We start from the raw sequence: 21,251 nt of genomic DNA on the forward strand, positions 1-21,251 counted from the left end.
AAAGTGTGTGGATTCATCTGTTTAATATAGGGAAATAACATTTGTCAATACTAGGCACCATAAAATGTAAACACAATTACTGTCATAAACCTGGATATACCTTCAAGGATTAAAAGTGGCTTTGTTTTAGTTACCCTGTGTGCATATAGTGCAGAAAAAAGGGTCTTCATATTAGCACTATGTACATGAGAAGAGGTCCAAATTACAAGAGGCAGCGAAAATTTGAATTCTTGAAACATTAAGTTTTACAGTAACATCCAGGTTTATCTTCCTTTCACTAATCACGTTCCCTGTTAAGCACATCGAAACAACAGCACAGTGGAGTGAGTGATGAGTGAAAGAATTTGATACACTAGAAAACAGTGCTCAGTGATACATTTACATTCTATTTATATGATTAAACATTTGATCATACAGTACCTTCCTACAGGATTACTGGCTAATTTGGGGGTGGGGTTTATACTGTTAGAAGTATTACTAACATGATAACTACTTCCCTTATATGCAAACATTAGAGCTATAATTTTGAGAATTTTGAGAATAAAACCGATTATGCGAGTTAACTGAGCAGCTTCTCAATGTGGCTATGACATCATGGGAAATATGAGCAAGGCTGCCCTCCACAGAAGATGGTTTCTCAACCTGCTTTCACATCAGATTTAATCAGCACAGACCAACACGGTCAATCAGGTAATTCTTAATGTGGACAAATGGGGGAAAGGAAAATACATATGTACATGAATAAACGGGAACTAGATGCCTTTGTAGCGAGGAATGTCGGGTGTTGGATTTGGATGAAACTCTGTTGCAGCTTTTCACTTCCACAGTTGTGTGCTCAGAGTCTGCCCCGATGAGCTGCCCGACCACCCTGCTGTGGTGCTGGGGGGCTGGCCAAAACCTGCGGTAGGGTTTGCACTACTGAGACTCATGCCAGCCATTTGCTGATTCATCTGTGAAACACATAAAAGGCGTAGTTGACAAGGATTACTCACTTTTCATTCTTTAGCTACAACCAAACTTTTCATCATTAATGTAAAATTTAGTCAAAGCACAGAGTTAAAATAGACCATGCCCAAATATCTCTCTACTGATTCAAGAATAACCTTGTTCCTTATTTTCTCCTATGTTTATTTAGCACTGCTTATAAAGTAATCTATACTTAGTTCACTTTCTGTATTTAAATTTTTATCCCAAAGATTAACAGCAATTGAAAAGAATACCAAAGTAATCCTCTAATTTGTTTCTGAGTATATAAGTCGATGGACTCTTTCAACTACACGAGAGTATTTCTTGAACTGAGAAATTTGAGAAATTAAAACATCCTAAAATTATCCTAACATTTACAAAATGCCTGTATTCTCTATTAGCATGCTAAATGGCTTTAATACACTTTCACATTAAAATGTCATATAGCATGTGTTTTAACAGCTAAAATTAAATTTTATATCCTATAAAATAGAAGATTACATGTAATTTTTTTCTAGGCTAGAGTCCAGTATATTTATCTGCCCCTTAACTAGCCCACTGGTTCTCTCACTACGAAGGTTGATGACAGAGCAGGCAAGGAAGGATTTTCCACAATACAGTTCCAAACCTATGATCAGAGTTATCTTTTGTTCTTTTTGCAGGGTTTTTGTAAGACACAATAACCACACCAGTGCTCCAATGTGTCTAAAGGCAGGCAGATCACATCTTTACTTCTGCTCATAGATACTATCACGGCCTTGCTGACAAGGGTTGCGATTCTTCTCTGGCTCATCTGTAATTTAACCTGAGCTGAGTGAACTTCAGCATCTTGGCAACAAAAAAGCTATTACTAACGCCCAGCCGGCACTTACAAGTTTCAGGGCTTGCAGTGCATACACATGTGCTTTATGTACTCCTATAAACCACAACTGTAAGATATCTGGTGATTTTTCTAATGTTTGGTAGAGATCAATGTTCTGAAGGTAAAGCTGCTGGTCATACAGGAACCAAGACACTAAGATGCAGGAAAGGGAATGCGAACTCTGAAGAGCTGCAGAGAACTCAGAAGAGCATTAATTCAGAAATGGTACTCCTTGACTTAAACTATCCCAGATAGACATGGAATTTGTCAGTGATACCTGAGGCAAGCATAGTTTTTATTATCATAGGGACTCTTGAGCCAATGGATGCTCCTCATAAATCCATAGGCAGTAACCATGACAGAGACAGCTTTGATCCTTCATAAAACTGTACTTTGAGAATATGAAGCTGGATTTCTTTCTCATTGGTAAGAGCTAACCGAAATTGATCCACGCTTACTAGTGAAGACAGACTGGTCTAAGTGGGCAACTACAAGACCCCACCCAGGAGCTGAGTAAAGCTGGTACAAGCCTGACAGGTGGCAGATATGAGAGTGAGGTGTCTCTCGTATGCTGCCAAAGATAACTCCTAGCTAGTAATGGTAGATTAGGCATGTTCACTATTACAACTCTGTTACAGGCCTAAATGGGAAAAGGAAAATCCTAATATTTATTTACAGAATATTCTTAAAATAAGGATGCTAGTGAGTCATTTATCTATCTGATAAAACCTCATGACATCTATAGACACTTGGATCTGAACAGACTTATCTTTATTTAGTTCTTCTGCTACATCATTAGATTTCAAACAAACTACTCAGAATATACACATGGTTTCTTGGACTTTGAGGTGGTAGACAGTTTGAGTCCTACCTGTGAAAGGTTCCACTGAGGCTGCTGAGCTTGTGGCAGGCCAAACTTACTCTGTGGTGCACCCATCTGTCCCACCATTCCTCCTTGAGGGCCAACAACATTCTGAGGAAGTGGCATCACTCCAGTCTGTGCGTTTCCCATAAACCCATTGGGCATGGGCATGCCCACCATCATGCTTGTATTCTGTCCCATCATGTTTCCTATAAGACCGGGAGCTGCAGGCACTGGCACGCCCATGGAAGGAAAACCTTGAAATGCAGTTGCTGCTTGTGAGGTAAATGGTATATTTGTGGGTCCCATAAACACACCTGTATTGTAAAAACCACAAATTTTAAAAAAGAAACCAACAAACAAAACAAGTCAAGAAGAGGCTTTTTTATATGGCTGCACTCATCTCCAGATACAGAAAAGAGGTAACTTCCTGACCCTCAGAACAGATCTCTAAACAACCCACACCTCCACCTTGAGAGTCTGTTATTTCCATAATGCAGACAGATGTTCTGACTATGTGAAAGCAATGCACAGCCTGAGAGTACATGCTATTCCTGATGACGCACACCACTGCTCTCTCATAAACCAACCAGGCGAGTAGTGCAGTGATTATTTGCTTTTATGAGGAAGTATGTGGGTGGCCATACAGTTTCGGTCTATATATGAGATGAGCTTATTTTGAAGGAAAGGGTCTGATTAATTAAAACTGAATAAACTGTATGCTAATATTTCACTATAATGACAAGGCATTTCCAAATTTTGCATAATTATATATATTTATGTGTAACTCTGACTGCTTGTTTGCCTGCACAGAAAATAGTGTACACAAAGCCAAACTTCATGTAAATCAAATACCAGTAATTCTTCAAAGATAATTCATGTCCTATAAACTTGTAGAACAATATTAAGTGATATGTGACCAACTTGTCAAGTTTCAAATGAATAAAGTTTGTGAATTCTATATTGTTTAATTCTAATCCTTCATTCATTTCAGTTAAGTAGACTGCAAGAGAAGTATCCCCTACTACCACAGGAAAATGCAACTGCCATTACAGTTTCAAAGGATGCACTCTATAGTACCACTGTCATTCACTGGAAGCAGAGTTCAACATCAATTACCAGGAGTGCTTTGCTGTGTTCCTGTTCCATAGAGAGATAAGATGGAGTCTTTGGAGAGTTGTTTCTTTGCTACTTCTTCTGACTTTGTAGTCTGCTCAGTGAACAGATCCAGATCCCCAGATGTTACAGTAGACAGGGTAGCAGCTGCTGGTACAGAGGTTGTCCCCTGGGAAAAACACCAAAATAAATTGTCACTTTCTACACAGCACAGCTTATTTATTACTTAAATCTTTAGAGGTAAAATGGTGACATCTAATGAAATCAGTTTTGAGTCCACACACGAGCATCTCGAATGAAGGCGCAGTGTTGGCGTAAACCAAGGAGACTGGAAGTCCTTATCTAGCCAGATGCAACAGCTGAACAAAGCAATTTTGCCCATCACATCTTTAGCACACTGGGTCTGGAATAATACAGGTACAGTGTGAAGACGAACACCACTTCTCTCAAGAACTAGTGTCACTTCTAATAAAGAATGTTACCATTTGCAGAACCAAAAGGTTCTATAATGGCAGATTAAACACTTTTACTTTTTCAAAAGCTACACCAAAGAATGTTTACACACTTGTTCTAGGTCTATTTTAACAATACTAGAATGCTTCAAATCCAGAAGTAAAATACAAAAAAATACTTAGCTACCTATATTCAACCATAAGCAAATCAACACAAGTAATCTAGATACTTAATTCAAAACAAGCTTCCCTTTAATCTACTTAATACAAGGATATGATTGTGTAATCACAATGACAGTCTTGCTTAATGATTTGTTTTAAATATGAAAAAAACTAAAAATTCTCTGAAGACTCGTAAGTGCTGGCTCACATTCTTCTGAAACTACGGACTGAGGTGAGTAGCAAATGGAAGTTAAAGTTACATATTTACTGTCCTGGATAGAGCACTATGCAGTAAATTATTGTCAAAGCATTTTATTGAAACTTAGTGAAGCAGAGCCATATTTTGAGTCTATTATGACTAATTTAGCAAGACTTATAAGGGACATAGAAAAGATATCTTATTTTGCAAAAGCTCTAAAATGTGTAAGAAATTAGACATGAGAAAATACCAAAATAGTTTCTTTTAATCTGACTATATCTTAGCTAGCAATGAACTATATCTTAGGACCACAGAGGCCAACAATTGGTTCCAAGCTGGACTGGATCCCTACCCTACCCCTAATTGTTGGATAGGTGCCCTTACATCTGTATGTCAACTGACTTCTGTCCAATGAAAATGAAGACTGGCTTTGTAACCCCAGGGCCTTGCACAAGGTTAAGTTCTTATTATTTGTTATTAACACTGATAATAAAATGACACCACTAAATGATCCTTTCATCATGTTTCACCTCTGTGCAACACAGGAATCTACTCAACCCCTTGGGATCCATTCTTGATGAATGAGATTTCATCATGAAAAGATTTCCAAATGGTTGGGGAAACACAAATTTTGGTCTTACTGTAGAGCAGTCTGACGAACATTCTCACGATCTAACTACTTCATGTGAGGAAGTATGACTACTGACCGCAACACAGACACTGGCTAAGATTGGCCAGTCTAAGTAGCACAGATAGCAAGCACCTGAAGTCTGCTTATCTACAGGGGTTGCATTTGCCATCATTTTACCACCAGGGAGAAAGGAAACCATGTTTGCCTGTTGTCTTTCTGGCCTTTTGGAAATCCCAGGGACTAAACCAAAGGCAGCTATTGGCATGTCTACATATGCATTCTCATATATTCATAATCTGTCTCTCCCCCTCCCTTCTGTGTGTCTGTAGACAGGAAAGAGTTGCTGTGTCCATCTCCTCCTACCCCCATACATGTACATTCTTGTCACTCAGCTATTTCCAGGCAGATGCTAAACCCAGGCTATTTAATATTTATATGCGGGCAAATCTTTGATTAGAATTTACACATGCTTAGAAAACACCAAAAGTCAAATAAGGTTCAGAGCAATTCATGATCTTGGTACTTGAACCCAATTATAGCTCAATTTCATATACTAAATGCCCACAAGAATTAACAACCTTCATAGTTTCAGCATTCATATGAACACACACTTCTAAGATACACTTTACTGGCAAAGGCAATATTTTGAAAATGTACTAATCAGAACGCACAAAGCATAAAGATTAGTCTTTGGAGTTTATCAACGGGTTACAACTTGATAAGCATAAAAATTAGAACTTGATTACCAACTGGCTGGGCAGTCAATGAAGCTTTAGGAATCTACCCATCTCCTTACCACCCCTAGCACTGGGGTTACAGACACATGCTGCTGTGCTCAACTTTGTATGTGGGTGCTGGGGATCTGAACTCATGACCTCATGCTTGCACAGCACACATTTTACTGAACGAGCCATCTTCCCAGACCCCTATGTCCCTGCTTTGACATGAGCTGCAATAAGGACTGAAAGGGCCAAACCACAATAAGCTACCTACCTTTCCTGAAATAATACTTTTGCTACACTCAAGTTTGATGACTCATTTTAGTCTAATTAATTCCCAAAAGATTTACTTGTCAAATTCAAGGCACGGACACAATAATTTTCATAAAATATGTATAATAAATCATTATTAGTCTCAATGAGACATAGACTTGTTATTAAAACCTTTACATATTCCCACAGAAAAGGAGTATTGCATCTCAAATACTTTTTAGAAAACATACTGGCTGCTTATTTGTAGTGTTCCAATGTAGGAGAGAATGGTAATATTGCAGACTTGATAGTGACTTTAAATTGCACCTTGAAAGTTAATGTTTCACCTGAAAGAAACTCTATGTAATGCCACACACACACACACAAATCAGAATTTATTCCCTATTAGTATTTTAAAGATCTTATTGCCTCTTTTAAGTTTTTATTTAGTCATTCAAAAATAGCAAGATTCATTTTAAGACTAACTTAAAACCTAATTTACCTTCAGAGAAAATGAATATTTAATTTGCTAAAACTTAATTCAAAATGTAATAAAAATGACAATGTTAATAGCACTGGCTTGTCAGAACCTGAAAACAACTTAAATGCTCCTCAACTGAAGAATGAATAAAGGAAAATGTGGTAGATTTACATAATGGAGTACTACACAGCAGAGAAAAATAATGATATCTTGAAATTTGCAGGCAAATGTATGGAGCTAGAAAACATCATATTAAGTAAGGTAACCCAGACCCAGAGAGACAATTATCACACATACTCACTCATAACTGGTTTTTAACATAAAGCAAAGAAAACTAGCCTACAACACAATCCCAGAGAACCTAGATAACAATGAGGACTCTAAGAGAGATTTACATAGATCTAATCTACATGGAAAGTAGAAAAAGACAAGATATCCTGAGTAAATTAGGAGCATGGGGACCTTGGGAGAGGGTTAAAGGGGAGGAGAAAGGCAGGGAGGGGAACAGAGAAAAATGTATAGCTCAATAAAATCAATGAAAAATAAAAAAAAATAACAGTGGCTTGTGATTTAAGATCAGGTTGGGGTTGTCTCACTCCCAACCTCACATATGCATTTTAAATACTGTTGTTTCCCAAAAACAAAGGTTGAAACTTTAAGGATGGTGAAGTCTGACTGTATGGGTCATGACAGTCTCTACTGTAAGTGCCTCTGCTATTTAGCACCAAAGTAGCTGAGAACTATATACATCAACAGGAGGGACGGTGTTTGAGTAAAACAACTGTTTAAACAAAACAAAACTCCAAGATTAGTTTGCCAGCCCTGCCTAAAGAACAGGCTTTCAGCCAGTGACTGCTCAGGGACAGCGATTTCAAAGTTCAGTTTCTGAAGTTGTCACACAGACCACACTTCACTGCATACCTGAGCTGGGGGCATGACAGTGGCAGGTAAAGGATTAGAGATCATTGGTCCAAAAATGTCCAGATCATCATTCAGGGGTGGCACTGTGGCTGTGTTCCCATTGGTCACTGGTGCATCAGCAGGACCATCTGAAAGGAATATAGATTTTTTTGTCAATATAGAGTCTCTTAAATTACATGAAACGGGGTGCTATTTTTTTAGAATTATTTTTTTAGAATAATTTTTTTTAATGAAAACAATCTAAAAGAAAACTCTGTGTTTCTTTCTACCCTTGGATCTACCCTCCATCCATCATGTATGTTCCCTCTCATCTTAGGATTTACCCTCTATCCCAAAGAGAACACTTCAGTTTTGTTTGTTCACCCAGAAACAGCATCCAGCATAACTCCATCCTCTTCTCAACAAATGGTTTCACACTATTCTGAAGACTTCTTTTTTGAAATCACTAATCATTCTTTACCTACCCCCAACACGCACATGAACAACATAAAAGATCCACCTCCTCTCTATCCCACTTCTCATTATATGGTATTTTAATAATTAGCTTTGGATGTCATTTCCATAAATATTCCTTTTTGCCACAAAAGCTACACATATACAGAATTATTGAAAAAACAACTCTTAATAACCTTAATTAAAATATTTCAACCTAGAAAATCAGCAAATACAAGTTCCCAATGTGTTTAAACATATGCTGTTTTTACTTACTATCTTCGGCATGGTTCACTGAAATTATTGCTTCAATTCATTTTGAAGGTCACTATTTCTAATTTTCAGTATTTAAATCGGGCAGATAAGTATTCATATCACCATTATTAATATCACATTGGCCTGGATGATTTTTGTCCCATGGAAAATGATACTTTCTCCAGGTACTAGGGCAAAGAGACTGAGGGCTTCCTTTGTGTCAGCCATCTAGTTAAGTGTCAGCATTCATACTAGGGCAGACTCTTCTGAGCCCTAGGCTCGGGATCTGTCTTTAGACAGACCCACACTTCTACAAAAGCCATGGGGTCATGGGAAAGAAAGGACAGTAACAACAGGAATATGATCAAAACATATGACCAAAAGTGTCATCATGAAATCCACTATTTTATATAATTGAAGCCACATAATTACAAATACACCTAACTACAAAGGATCACTTAAAATTCTGAAAATTAAGAACTGAGCTTCAAATAGTTAATTATTTGAACTAAGCTTAAAACAAAGGAAGAAAACATTTCGGCTCAAATACCTTTCCACTACAATGTCCTTGTACAAAATCCAGTTACATGTGTAGTTTAAAGGGAGGAATATAGATGATATGATCAGCCCTCAACTAGTGAAAAATATTGCAAAGTACTAGGACTTAAATACACCCTCCTGATCAAAGGACCACTAGCACATTCTTTACTGATGGAATGAAAGCCAGTAGAACACAAAGAGGCTGAAAACCAATTTTTTAAAAAAATTTAGTTATTCAAACAAAACATAGTGAAGCATAAATTGTGTCTCATTTGTGCATTTATATACACACAGGTAGGCATCCAGACAATTAGAAGTTTCCTCTTCCAAACACACAGCCCAGCCCCCCACTACAAGATAAGGGTCTGTATACACAGGTAATCAGAAGTCATTGTGGACATGCACTGTGCTGTGCACTCCTCACTCAACTACAGAACAGGGGGTAGGAGCAACCCTGGTTAAGAGGTCCTTCTGTCTATGTGTTGCTGTCATTGGCTGAATAAAGAAACTGCCTTGGTCTTTTGATGGGGCAGTAGATAGAAGTGAATGCTGGGAGGAAGGGCAGAGAGAGCTGCCACGGAGCTGCCAGGTCAGACATGCTGAATCTTTCCCGGTAAGCCACAACCTCGTGGTGACGTACAGATTATTAGAAATGGGTTGAATCAAGATGTGAGAGTTAGCCAAAAAGAGGCTAGAACTAATGGGGCCAGGCAGCGTTTAAATGAATACAGTTTCTGTGTGTTATTTTGGGTGTAAGCTAGCGGGACGGCTGGAACGAAAAGCAGGCCACTCCTCCTGTTACAGATTGGCGCCTCAACTAACTCCACATAAAACCTGAGATTAAGAGTCTCATGCTCTACCGACTAAACTAGCCGGGCAGGATGTGGCCCCGCTCCCTTCAACACAGCCCCTTTGGTCATTAAGTGGAAACGGTAACTGGTGAACAATAAAAATAGTGGGAGATTCAGAATACAAGAAAAGCCTCTAGAAAATGCAATGAATTTAGCTGGGGACACCATAAAAGATAACAATGAGGCACAGAGAACCTTTGAAAAGGCAATGGACAAACAGAAATTAGATCAATGCAGTAAAATGAAGAAAGGCTTTCAATCTTTAAAGACAAAACCAGACCTACAGTTAATGCTTATAGGTAACTATTCTCTTTCTACATTATCTTAACTATTCAAGCTAACATTTTCTGAACTAAGTTGATTGATAAATGAAATTTTCAAACTACACATATAGCAGAAATTGACCAAAATAAAAAACTAAGGTTGAAATATTTTCAACTACAGAAAAAAAGTGTTAAACTGGTGTGACTTCTGTCAGGGATGTTCAATCTGTGGCCCGCATGCTGCCCAACATGTTTGCTGATATCACTGTCACAATGTCGAAACGTTAAACGCTTCTGTTCACACGAACTACAATCATGCCCAGCATGCATTTACTGACCTACCTCACATTATAACATTGAGAGATGCTTAGAAAGAAGGTAACATTTCAAATATGACAGACTTTATCACCACCCCGATATCACGAAGAAACATTCATGGTTAATATGAGTGAGCTATTCTAATTAGCCTCGCTACACTAGGACTGATCTGATTCCAATAATCCAAATGAAGACATGATAAACAAACACTACTTAGTGCCCCATTTGTGATCCGAGCACCCACGTAAATGAGAATTTATAATCTAATAAGAACTAATAATACTTTGTATTTAATGATACATATTTGAATCCTAATATTTCTCTAATCTCCATTTAGTCCTTTTATCACCTCAAAGGTTTCTAACAATAAATCAAGGATTTCAAGATTAACAAACAGGTGTACCTGAAAAACTCAGCTGCCAGCTAACTCCTCCTTGCTCACAAACCCTATCTGTTTGTGTTACAACTACTTCATAACACCAGGGCTTCTCGTCTCCAATTCACTTTGAAAGAGGCTGAAGTTCTCCTAATCAGGAATACATTTCCAAGTCACTGTCCATAGTCCAGCCCATCACTGTTTTCAGAGTACCACATAAGACAACTCATGAACAGAGAAGCCTCCTTCACCAACTGCTCTGCTAGCTGGATCTGCAACTTTCTCCTACAGACCAGTTCCAAGTCATCACACCATCTGATGGGTTCTCCAAAGCTGTCTGCTCAATGAAAATGCAAATGGACTATAGTTCATAAAATACCTTAAGATAGATGAGATAGATAGATAGATAGATAGATAGATAGATAGATAGATAGATAGATAGATAGGATGGATGGATGGATGGATGGACAGGAGCAAGAGGGAGGGGAGAAGAGGGAGGGAGGGAGGGAGGGAGACTAATAGCTGTCTTTTTTTTTTTGATTTAATAAAGTTTTATTTTTCCAAATGTACAGCTGATTGAACCTGTTCATGCATCTTCACCAGCAGCTGGGGCATCTCCACCCTTTGTGTTTCTGGTGTAAATTACTTGGGCTCTGTGCTTTGAAACCAGCTTGATAAGCCCTTTACTAAGGAGCTCCTGAAGGGCTGCCCTGGCCAAGGAACCACGAATCTTCAGTCTCTCAGAGACCACGGCTGGAGTAATAAGTTTATAGTTGGGAACTTCCTTACAGAGTTTGTCGTATGTAGCCTTGTCAAACAGGACTAGATTGTTGAGCTTGTCCCGAACTTTGCCTTTGGACCACTTCTTCTTTTTGGCCTTGCCACCGGACTTATTTACTGGGTCTTTGTCTTTTTTGGCCGACTTTCCGGCATCTTTCTTCTTCTTATCATCCTTGGGCGGCATGATGAAGCTCGGAGAGTGGCGACAACCACTGCAGCCTCCCTAAGATGTCGGGAAAAAAGCTAATAGCTGTCTTTATCTGGACAACTGCCTTCTAACTGGGCTGTCACTTAAGGTGACCACCACGAGTCATTAGATTTTATCTTAAATTAAGACTACATAGTACAAGCTGTTTTCTTGAAATTAAAGAAAAATGGAACTTAAATTTAAACTTAAGCATTAATCCAGATTTCAAACTGAATCCCCAAAAGCAATTCCCCCAGCCACATTTTTCTTCCTTTAAAACTGCAACTATTTCCTATATATACTATAAATACCCCTAGACTCCTTTTATGGTATTTACTAGTGTTCAACAAGCTCCATTGATGCTCAATAAATACGAACTGCATTAATCTTTTACATGAATGTCAGAGTCATTAGGTGGTCATAATCTATTTGCAAAGATAATGAAATAATGCCAAAGAGCAACATGAGGTTTTATGCATCAATGATCTAGTTTAAGGCAGATAAGAAGGTGATGAGCAAACGGATGTTATATTTTTCATTACCATTTTTGACAGAGCATGAACACTCAGCCTTTAGTACACCCTCTCACAAAGAAAACTGCCAAGTCCAATTCTTCAGCTGCCCCTGAGCCAGCAAGGGCCAATGAGAATGGATGGGCTAGATGTGGAGCCATTGCTGATAGTCAAGAAGGCTGCCTCCATGAGACACAGCCACACTCTTCATGGCCGTGCAGTTCGTGAAGCTTTCTAAATGTTCGTGTTGTTCAAAGAACTTTTTTTAAAATCAAGAAATCATTTAAAGCTTTTACCTTAATAGAAAGTTGTTTGTAATCTCTCTGTATCAAAATACATTTCTTGCTTTATGGGGTAAAATAAACCACATGTGAATTAATTTATAAATTCAAGTCACCTGAAGCACTTAAAAACTGCAAGCTTTCAATTGTTTCCTAACTTTATTTAAAAAGTGTCTGAGAGCTAACAAGTACTAGCTAGTTAGTTTACTTTTTACTCTTTATTACTCTTTATTACTGCTAAATATTACTGCTAACTTGCCAAAACAACTGAGATGCCTTTCAAAGGTAATCTTTGCCCTCTTGCACTGTCTGTCCTGCTCCATTTATAAAGGCCTTGTGCCCATCTCCAGTCTGCTAATGCACTGCACTGTCCTACAACCTGGCCAGCTTTCACCTGGGTGTGTTCCTATGAACAGGCACTACAATGCTGAGCAGAAGGAAGTCCTGCCAACATGCTGCCAGTCTTTAAGGAGGCACACATACACTGACAGCTGTCACATGAGACTACTTATGTGGCTCCCCAGATGTCTTAGTAGAAGTCAATGCTAGTCTATGTATACCTGTACCATTTTATATATAGTCTCAAAAGACAAGATATCCCTTCAATATGAAATCAAATTGTATAAAACAAATTTATTTCTAAATGTTTAAAAATGTGGACATTCTCCACAGGCCAAAGATAAATAAATAGTTCAGTACTAAAGTATTACATAAGTGAAATGGTTTGGTAGAAATTTACAAGATTATGGTAGAATTAAGGCAAAAAATAATTTTATTAAAGAAGAAAATGTCTACTCTCCTGAGATAAATAATATTTGATTTCTCATGAAATACTTTCTGGGTACAAAGAACATGTGATGCTCTAAGACACCCTCAGCAAATCAAAACTTTGCGGGCATAAACTGCACACACACAGAGAGACATGCACATGTGAGTGCACGGGAGGGGGGAACAAGAGCACAAGCAAACAGGTCTGCTAGTCAGTGTTCCAGTGAAAGGGCCAGACTGCTCTGAAGAGTGCATGCAGTACACATATAGCTATAAAACAAAACAACAGTAGGAACTGTTTATAAAAGGCTGAACTGAAATTAGGAAGGTCATGTTCCACATCAATAAGCTTTGCTTCTTCTCACATGCTCATCTTGAAGGCTTTAAAAGATACCTTCTAACTCCCCTCCTGTTAAAAAGTGGGGAGCAATCTTATTGGAGAGGAGGGTATGCTCCTTCCTATGCAGAAAAATAGTCTGTTGCCCTAGGCAAACACCAATATGATTCAGAATTAAGATCATTGTTTTCTCTGAGCTGAATGGGTTCTTTTTTCAATTAAATAAAGATTTACTTTTAATTGTGTGTATGTTTGTGTGTTCGGGCAGGGGTAATATGTATGATGTTATGGGTGCTTGTGAGCCTGCTGGCATGATTGCTGGGAACCAAACATAGGTTCTATGTAGTCGCACACTGAGTGTGGAGCCCTGTCTTTCCAGTCGATAAAGGGCTTCTTGGATTCTCTGCATTTTCACAAGTGTTCATGAACTCATTAAATCCTATCCTTAGCAGGTTTTTTAAAAAGTATTTTTAAATGAATCTAGGACTACCAATAACCTGAAGGTGTATGTGCTTTGAGTAAGAATCTCCCCTCTCCCCCACTTTAGAGATCTATCAGCAAGAAGCCCTTTCTCTGTCCTCTTATCCTTTCCATCCTCTGAAATTCTTCTAGAGTTGATCCACACCTGCTACCCACTTCATCACCATAAGTCACTAGTATTCCTTCACCTCTTCAAACATTTCCTTACTCTTATTACCTGCCTCCCAAAAAGCAAACAAAGCTTGCTTCTCCCCTGAAAAGTTTCCTAAAGCTTCCACTGTCTAAGAGTGCTGTTGTAGCCAACATAGAGTTTTTCAAGTAGGTGTTAGCTGGCAGAAGCTACTTGATAGTCTATAGTTGTTTGTATGGATGGCACCAGTTAACACTGTACAAACTGCTACCAGCAGAGCTATCAACCAAATTCTTACCTCAACTCCTGCGATAATGCTGCATGGTAACTAATCCCAGCACAGCACCAGTTAATAGTCATTTATTTCTTCCATGTTTAGGCCTGAGGATCACCTGTGGTAGCTAGCTCAGCTACAACCTCATTTGATATGTTTTCAGCTTTGTAGTTTCCTGAGAGTCTCAAAGGCTAGTCATTTCACTTTTCTACTAGATCCCATCTCCCCAGGTTATTAAAAGAAACTGTTACAGCAGGTTTCCTGCCCTAGAATCAGACCTGGCTACTCTACATGTTTACTTTTAACAGTAACATCTTATAATGTTACCATTAAAGAAAAGTTTCTCTCCTACCTGGATCCTCCTGTAGTTACTGCTCCATTCCCCTGCCCCTACCCCTATAATAGGACAATACATCTAAAGGACCATATATATGTATTTATTTTTTGCCTTTTTTTGCCTTCCAGTCTCTCTCAAATTCCACTGATCATTCTTACATTCCAAACACCTTGAAATTATTCTTGTTATCTGTGTTGAATGCACTGATTTCTCAGCCTTCACTATGCTTCATCAACCAAAAACACAAGACAACTGTTTCTTCCTTCCCCTCTTCCTTACTTTGTCTACATATTTGATGGCACTTTAGTGGCCTTGTCACCACTGAAATTCAAGTAACAACCTTCAGGAGACTGCATGTGACCTGCTATGTGCTCCTATCCCTGTCGTAATCCATATGTTGGGGTGACTTCTGCTGCAGTCCAGCCACGACTGGTTCATACATTCTAGAGTAGGGGCTTGGGGATTAAATCATTAGGTAGGAGGAACAAAGATATGAAAGAAACACAAAGACATAGGATAGTACCAGGAGGGAAACGAGTAAATACTGAATACTGAATTCACCTGTGTTTATTTTCCATATGCTTTTATACCCCAATACAAATGGGGGAGGGAGAGAAGGCAAAAGAGTGCTTTAACATGATACAAAGGACAACCAGAACAGTTACTTGCTTCAATACTTGAGACATCAAGCCATTATTTCCTGAGTAAAGCATTTGATGTTTTGGGCAGAATATGCAGTGAACACACCCTAGACCTAGTATCCTGTGGGCAGCCACTCCCTAGGTCAAACCTCCTATTTTAAAATGAAGGAACAGGAATAGGCTTGAATTCTCTAACCTTTGGTCAGTGTGAAGCAGAAACACCTCTATGAGTCATCCTAATGTCCAAAACACCAAGTAGCCACACGCTAGGTCAGGATTTCTTGCTTGCAGCCATAGCTGTGGTCAACTTTGAAGGAGTAAAAATAAGCTCAAACGCTGGTGGGACAGGCTCACAGCCTCCAGATCCCTGCCATAATTCACAGCAACGGAGACCTGCGGCTTGCAGACTACATTTGGCCCTCTGCCTTTCTACAGATAAAGTTTTAACAGAACATAGTATATTCATTCCTTCCTAGTCACCTTTCTAGGCCTTTTGTTTTATCTCCTGGCCTCTAAATAACTAAGTACCATAGGGCACAGAACTTAAACCTCTTTTCTTCTTAAACCTCTCTGTTTTCACTTTGTTAATGATCTGGTCTAATTTCATAACTGAATAACACCTACAAGCTGGAAATATCCAATTTTGTATTCCTCATCTAGGCCTCTTTTTAAACTCCTAAGTCATCTAAATACCTAATTAAGATTTTCTTCTATTTGAATTAGCTTTTTAGTATAATAAATATTTCCAATTAACTATGGTCAAACAAAACTCCTAATCCTCCATCCAGAGTTCCTGCAGACTTTCCCACCTCTATTGCAAACTCTACTGAGTGTCCAGTCCAAAACATATTTAATGCCACCTTTAACTCTACCTTTTCTCATATTGAATTAGCCAACAAATGCCACCAAACCTCAGAAAACAAAAGGTTTCCATGAAAGTGGAAGAGGGAATAGTGGAGATAAAAACAGTTTAAGTAGTATAGGGCAAGAAGCCATCCAAAACTAAGTGTGTATGGAAAAAGCCATAAGAAAACCTCACACTTGATAATTAAACTAAACAACGAACAGAGTAAGACAGACTTTGAACAGAGGTACCCTGCATGGGCAGAGCTGTAACACTTTGGTGGAGGAGACCTGAGTGGAGCTCTAACACTTTACTGGAGGAGACCTGAGCAGACCTGTAACACTTTTCTGGGGAAACCCTCCCATGCAGTAGCAGAGTTGCCACACTGGCATTGGGGAAACCTTTCCTGGAGCAGAGCTGTAAGCTGCTATGCTTACACTGACTTTGTGGTGTACCTTGGCTCCCAACTGCCAGGATACCTTTCCATCTGAGCTCCAACGCTTACAGTTCACAGAAGAGATTGCAGTGTTGAGGCGAGCAGGCCTGCTTTTCGTCCCACCTGGCTCCTGCATGGCTAGCTTTACACCCGAAATAACAACACACAAACTGTATTCATTTAAATACTGCCTGGCTCATTAGTTTCAGCCTCTTATTAGCTAATTCTCACATCTATAACCCATATTTAGTAATGTGTGTAGCACCACAAGGGGTGGCTTACCAGGAAGATTCTAGCATGCATCCATCTCGGAGAGGAGAGTCATGGCGACTGCCCGAGGCATCTGCCTCACTCCCAGCATCCTGTTCTGTCTACTCCACCCACCTAAATCCTGCCCTATCAAAAAGCCAAGGCAGTTTCTTTATTAACCAATGAGAGTCCTCCATCAAGAGATTACATTTGTGGTACTGTAAACTTGTTCAAAAGCTCATGGCTAGGAAAGTCAGAGGCCCTAGTAAGGAAGGAACTGTTGGGAAGTTTACAAAATCAATGTGATATGCCTAAGAAAATGTCTTCTAAATATCTGTTTATACCCACACATTTCTGCTGCTAGCCAAGGGAGCTTCAGTTTGCAGTAAATGGTGATTAATGCAGAAACTTTGATGGGTTAAAGTCTGAGGATAAGTGGCTACTGAATGCTCAGTTACAAATGAGGTATCTATATCACCACTCCAAGGCTCAAGGAATATCACAGAAGAGGGGATGGAAGAATGCAAGAGGCAAAGGAAAGGGATGGGATGTTGCAGAATGCTGTCTCCTAGGAAAGACACATCCAACAGGCTACTGAACACTCAGAATCTGTAATTAACTACACAAGATTGGGCCTCTCAACATTTCATCATGGAACATGAGGGGTACATGAGGCCTTGCCCCTCTCTGAATGGCTATGGGCACTTAATAATTGCTGTGGGAGGGAGAGACATTTTTTTTCAGTGATGAGGGCACTGGTGAGCTGACTGCATCTTATAAATAATCCCTTACCCATACTCCTGTTAGTAACCCTAATTAAACTCTCTGATAAGACATGGAAGTAGAAGGGAGACACAGAAGCAGTGGGGGGGGGATAAGGGAGGGTAAAGGAGAGGCGAACATGGTCAAAATACATTGTGTACATGAAAATGCCATAATGAAACCATTATTATGCATAATATATGCAAAACAATTCTTAAATGCATTGCTTAAGTTAAAATTAAATTAAAATTTGAATTTATATATTTGCTAATAAGGTGTCACATCTACCAAGCTTTTGAAGGTTACTTTGATTATCTTTTCCCCCCAAGGAATTAATTACTTTTATTTCAGTAAAGAACAGAGTTGACAGTCACTGGCTTTTCTTATTAAAATGTGTCTTTTCTGTGCAAGTTCAGCATACTTATTAGCCCATTTCAAACCACATCTTTGATATAATACTGGAGAACTGGACAACATGTTCACTTCCAGTAGGCTTTCAATTGTTTACAGTCCATTACTTACCAAGTCCTAGAAGATCAACAGTGGGCTCTGCAGCATTTTTTGGGCTGGTGCTTTTCTTAGGCTCAAGTTGCTGATCTTCTTTCTTCTGTACCTTTGAAGTAAATCATTAGATTAATTGATAATTTTATTAATCAAACCAATCTTTTAAGTTTCACTTATACATAATTTTAATGAAGTTAGCATAAGGAATCCTAAAGCATTTATTATTTTTTTTAAGCAGGTAAACATGGTCTTTGAACTTACAGTGGTAATTCTTATACAATGAGACCACTGAATAGTGAATACAGAAATTTAAATGAAATTATACCTTTCCCCGTAGTACTGGGAATTGAACCTGTCACCTTATACATGATAGGCAAATGCTATCTCTGAGCTATATTCCTAACTCCTCCTTCTTTATATTTTGAGTCAAGTCTCATTAAGTTGCCCAGGTAAGCCTTCAACTTGTAGTCTGCAACCTTCCAACAAGCAGAGGCCACAGGGCTGCATCAGCAGGCACAGATTTTTATACTTTTATCTCTTCATTTATTTTGTGTGGTATGTATGTGTATGTGCATACCATGACATGTGTTGCGTTCAGAGAGAAACTTTGAGGAGTCAGTTCTCTCCTTTTACCATCCAGGGTCCAGGGGTAAAATTCCATTCAGGCTTGGCAGCAAGTGTCTTTACCTGCTGAGTCATCCCGCCAGCAAGTTACACTTTTGAGGAACTGGATCACATATTATTTTCTAGCTGCTACTAACTCTTGTTAGTTGAGGTTGGAGAGGAAAGGAAATTGAGCACAGGTAAATATCAAAGTATTCTGACAACCACATTGCTCTTTATTTCACTATCATCCTTCTGACAGATCATACTCAGCTCAGAAGTGGAAAACAGCACATGTAGAATCACTGCACTGTAACTTATCCAGCTTCCAATAGCATCACAGACTTTGCCTTTTAATAAGGCAGCGATCTCAATCTGTGGGTCAAACAACCACTGCACAAGGGTCAACTAGGACCATCAGAAAACACAGATATTTACATCACAATTCTTAACAGTAACAAAATTACATATATGAAACAGCAACAAAAATAATGCTATGGTTGGGGGCCACCACAACATAAGGAACTGTATTAAAGGGTCATAAGCACTAGGAAGGTGGAAAACCACTTACTAGAATACCTGAGTCAACTATGTGAGGGTAAAGTTAGGTGCTCTACAATTTACTGAGCAAAATTTTTCAGCAAGCACTTACATAAGTCTATTCAAATAAAGCAACTTTATATAAACTCTATGGAGATTCCCAACAAGTAGGAGTCCCATTCAAATTACTACAGTGTTATTAGCAGAAGCTTTGCTGCCCAGTCTTTCAGTAATTTACAAAGCTACTTCACAGACTGAACAGAATGAAAGCTTACTTTTCAGTCACCCTATTTTTGACATTTCTTGTTCCTTTAAGTAACAGGTGTAAAAGGTGATCCTCAAGAAAGAGATACCGCTGCTCCTTAGCTGGCTAGTTAATGCAGACAACAGCACAGAAGGAATCTGTAAGCTGCTGAATTTAACAAGTAGAAAGGGTGGGAGGATGAAAATTAAACATCTCTTTTAGATACATCAGAGAAATGAGGTCATAAGACAAGGGGTGTGTGTGTGTGTGTGTGTGTGTGTGTGTGTGTGTGTGTGTGTGTAAAAAACTCCCAAACCAGAAGCCAGGCAGACATCAAGAAACACAATGTATGCAAACAGAAACCCACTGGCAGGGAGGAAATTCTGAACTGTAACTGGCATGTTGCTGGAAGCCAATGTGGACATGTCTGTGAGACTAAAAACTGAGGACTTCAGAATGAGTGTGTCGAGGCAGGGACTATTCACTGCTGTGTTCTAATAACCTGTTACAGTCTATCTACACTGTGTGTATATGTTACATATTAGCTGTCTTCAGTTTTAGGCATAGCAGACTACTTTAAGAATACTTGTAAACTAAGATCATTTCTTGGAATATTACGTTACAGGTTTACTTTGTTTTGTTATAAATTATTTTTGATAGCATCTCACTATGCAGCCCAGGCTGGCCTCAAATTCCTACTTTCCCATTCTGGGTGCTGGCATTACAGATATGCATTATCACACTCAGTTAAAATTAAACTTTAATCATAATCACTGAATTTTTCCTGACTTCAAAGTCCATATTCTTTTTAATATACCATGTTGCCCAAATAAACCCTTCTTAACGTGCTTTTTGATTGACAGCAACAAGAACAGTAGCTAATACAGTAAGGCAGTAATAAGCTCCTTCCCAGCCACCCTTTAGAAAGATGACTCCACCAATTATTACACGTGACCTTGAGCCAGGTTTTCTTTATGAATTTTCTATTTCTTCTTTGCATTAATTAATATTAAATTTGCATAATCACTGTACTGAAACTTCCCAGGATTACTGTCATCCCTAAGTGGCACACAAGAAATGCTTAGCACAATGAACAGTACTTAGTAGAAAGAAGAGCTGATTCTCTGCCCTCCTGTTCCCATTTTTAAACATTTATTTTTGTCTTTCACAGCATACATCCCAATCACATCCATCTCCCATCTCTTTGTATCTGCCCTCTGACCCTGCAATACCCCGCAAAATAAAACAAAATAAAATTTAAGATAAAAAAGTCAAAAAATTAAAAAAGGGAGGGGGGAGAGTGAATCCCTCATCATGGAAGCTGCAGTGAGTTACATAGTAAACCCCTTTAGCCATACATCTTTACATGCAGACATTCATTGCAAAGAATCAATGGTTTGGTTTGAGGCCTCTGGTCTCTACTACACTATCAATACTGGGACTCTTCCTGGACATCTATTGCTGCCCTGTGTTGTGGAGATCCTGTGACCCTGGATCCAGCAGATCACAGATGGCATGGATATTGGGATGGGTCAACACTTAACCCTGATTCTGGGTCTGGATTGGTCAGCCCGACAGCTTTCCCCTGTCTTTAGCACCAGGGTGAGTTCTCTAGCATTTCAGTGGCTAGTTCACCCCTAGCGGGGTCAGTTCTCCTGTTTTCACATCCTCCAGGTAGGCTGTC

The 21,251-nt window shown here is 39.0% G+C and overlaps 2 protein-coding genes across 3 annotated transcripts in view; both read right to left on the reverse strand.

Annotated features, from left to right (window-relative positions):
- Window positions 1-643: 643 nt before the first annotated feature.
- The window catches only part of Smap1 (small ArfGAP 1), an 82,848-nt gene continuing 62,240 nt past the window's right edge, over window positions 644-21,251 (reverse strand). For both annotated transcript variants that reach the window (XM_038343218.1, XM_038343220.1), the window contains 5 exons: window positions 18,199-18,289; window positions 7,624-7,751; window positions 3,810-3,975; window positions 2,700-3,007; window positions 644-950 (listed from right to left, as the gene is read on the reverse strand). In XM_038343218.1, the coding sequence (XP_038199146.1) occupies window positions 816-950; window positions 2,700-3,007; window positions 3,810-3,975; window positions 7,624-7,751; window positions 18,199-18,289 (828 nt within the window). In that variant the 3' untranslated portion in view covers window positions 644-815. The remainder of the gene's footprint in view (window positions 951-2,699; window positions 3,008-3,809; window positions 3,976-7,623; window positions 7,752-18,198; window positions 18,290-21,251) is intronic.
- LOC119823294 (40S ribosomal protein S25) lies at window positions 11,192-11,675 on the reverse strand. The gene has a single exon (XM_038343222.2). It carries the CDS (start codon window positions 11,620-11,622, stop codon window positions 11,245-11,247), a length of 378 nt encoding a protein of 125 aa, XP_038199150.1. The 5' UTR covers window positions 11,623-11,675; the 3' UTR covers window positions 11,192-11,244.

The sequence above is a fragment of the Arvicola amphibius genome, chromosome 9 (assembly GCF_903992535.2).
Source record: "Arvicola amphibius chromosome 9, mArvAmp1.2, whole genome shotgun sequence".
Classification (NCBI taxonomy): Eukaryota; Metazoa; Chordata; class Mammalia; order Rodentia; family Cricetidae; genus Arvicola; species Arvicola amphibius.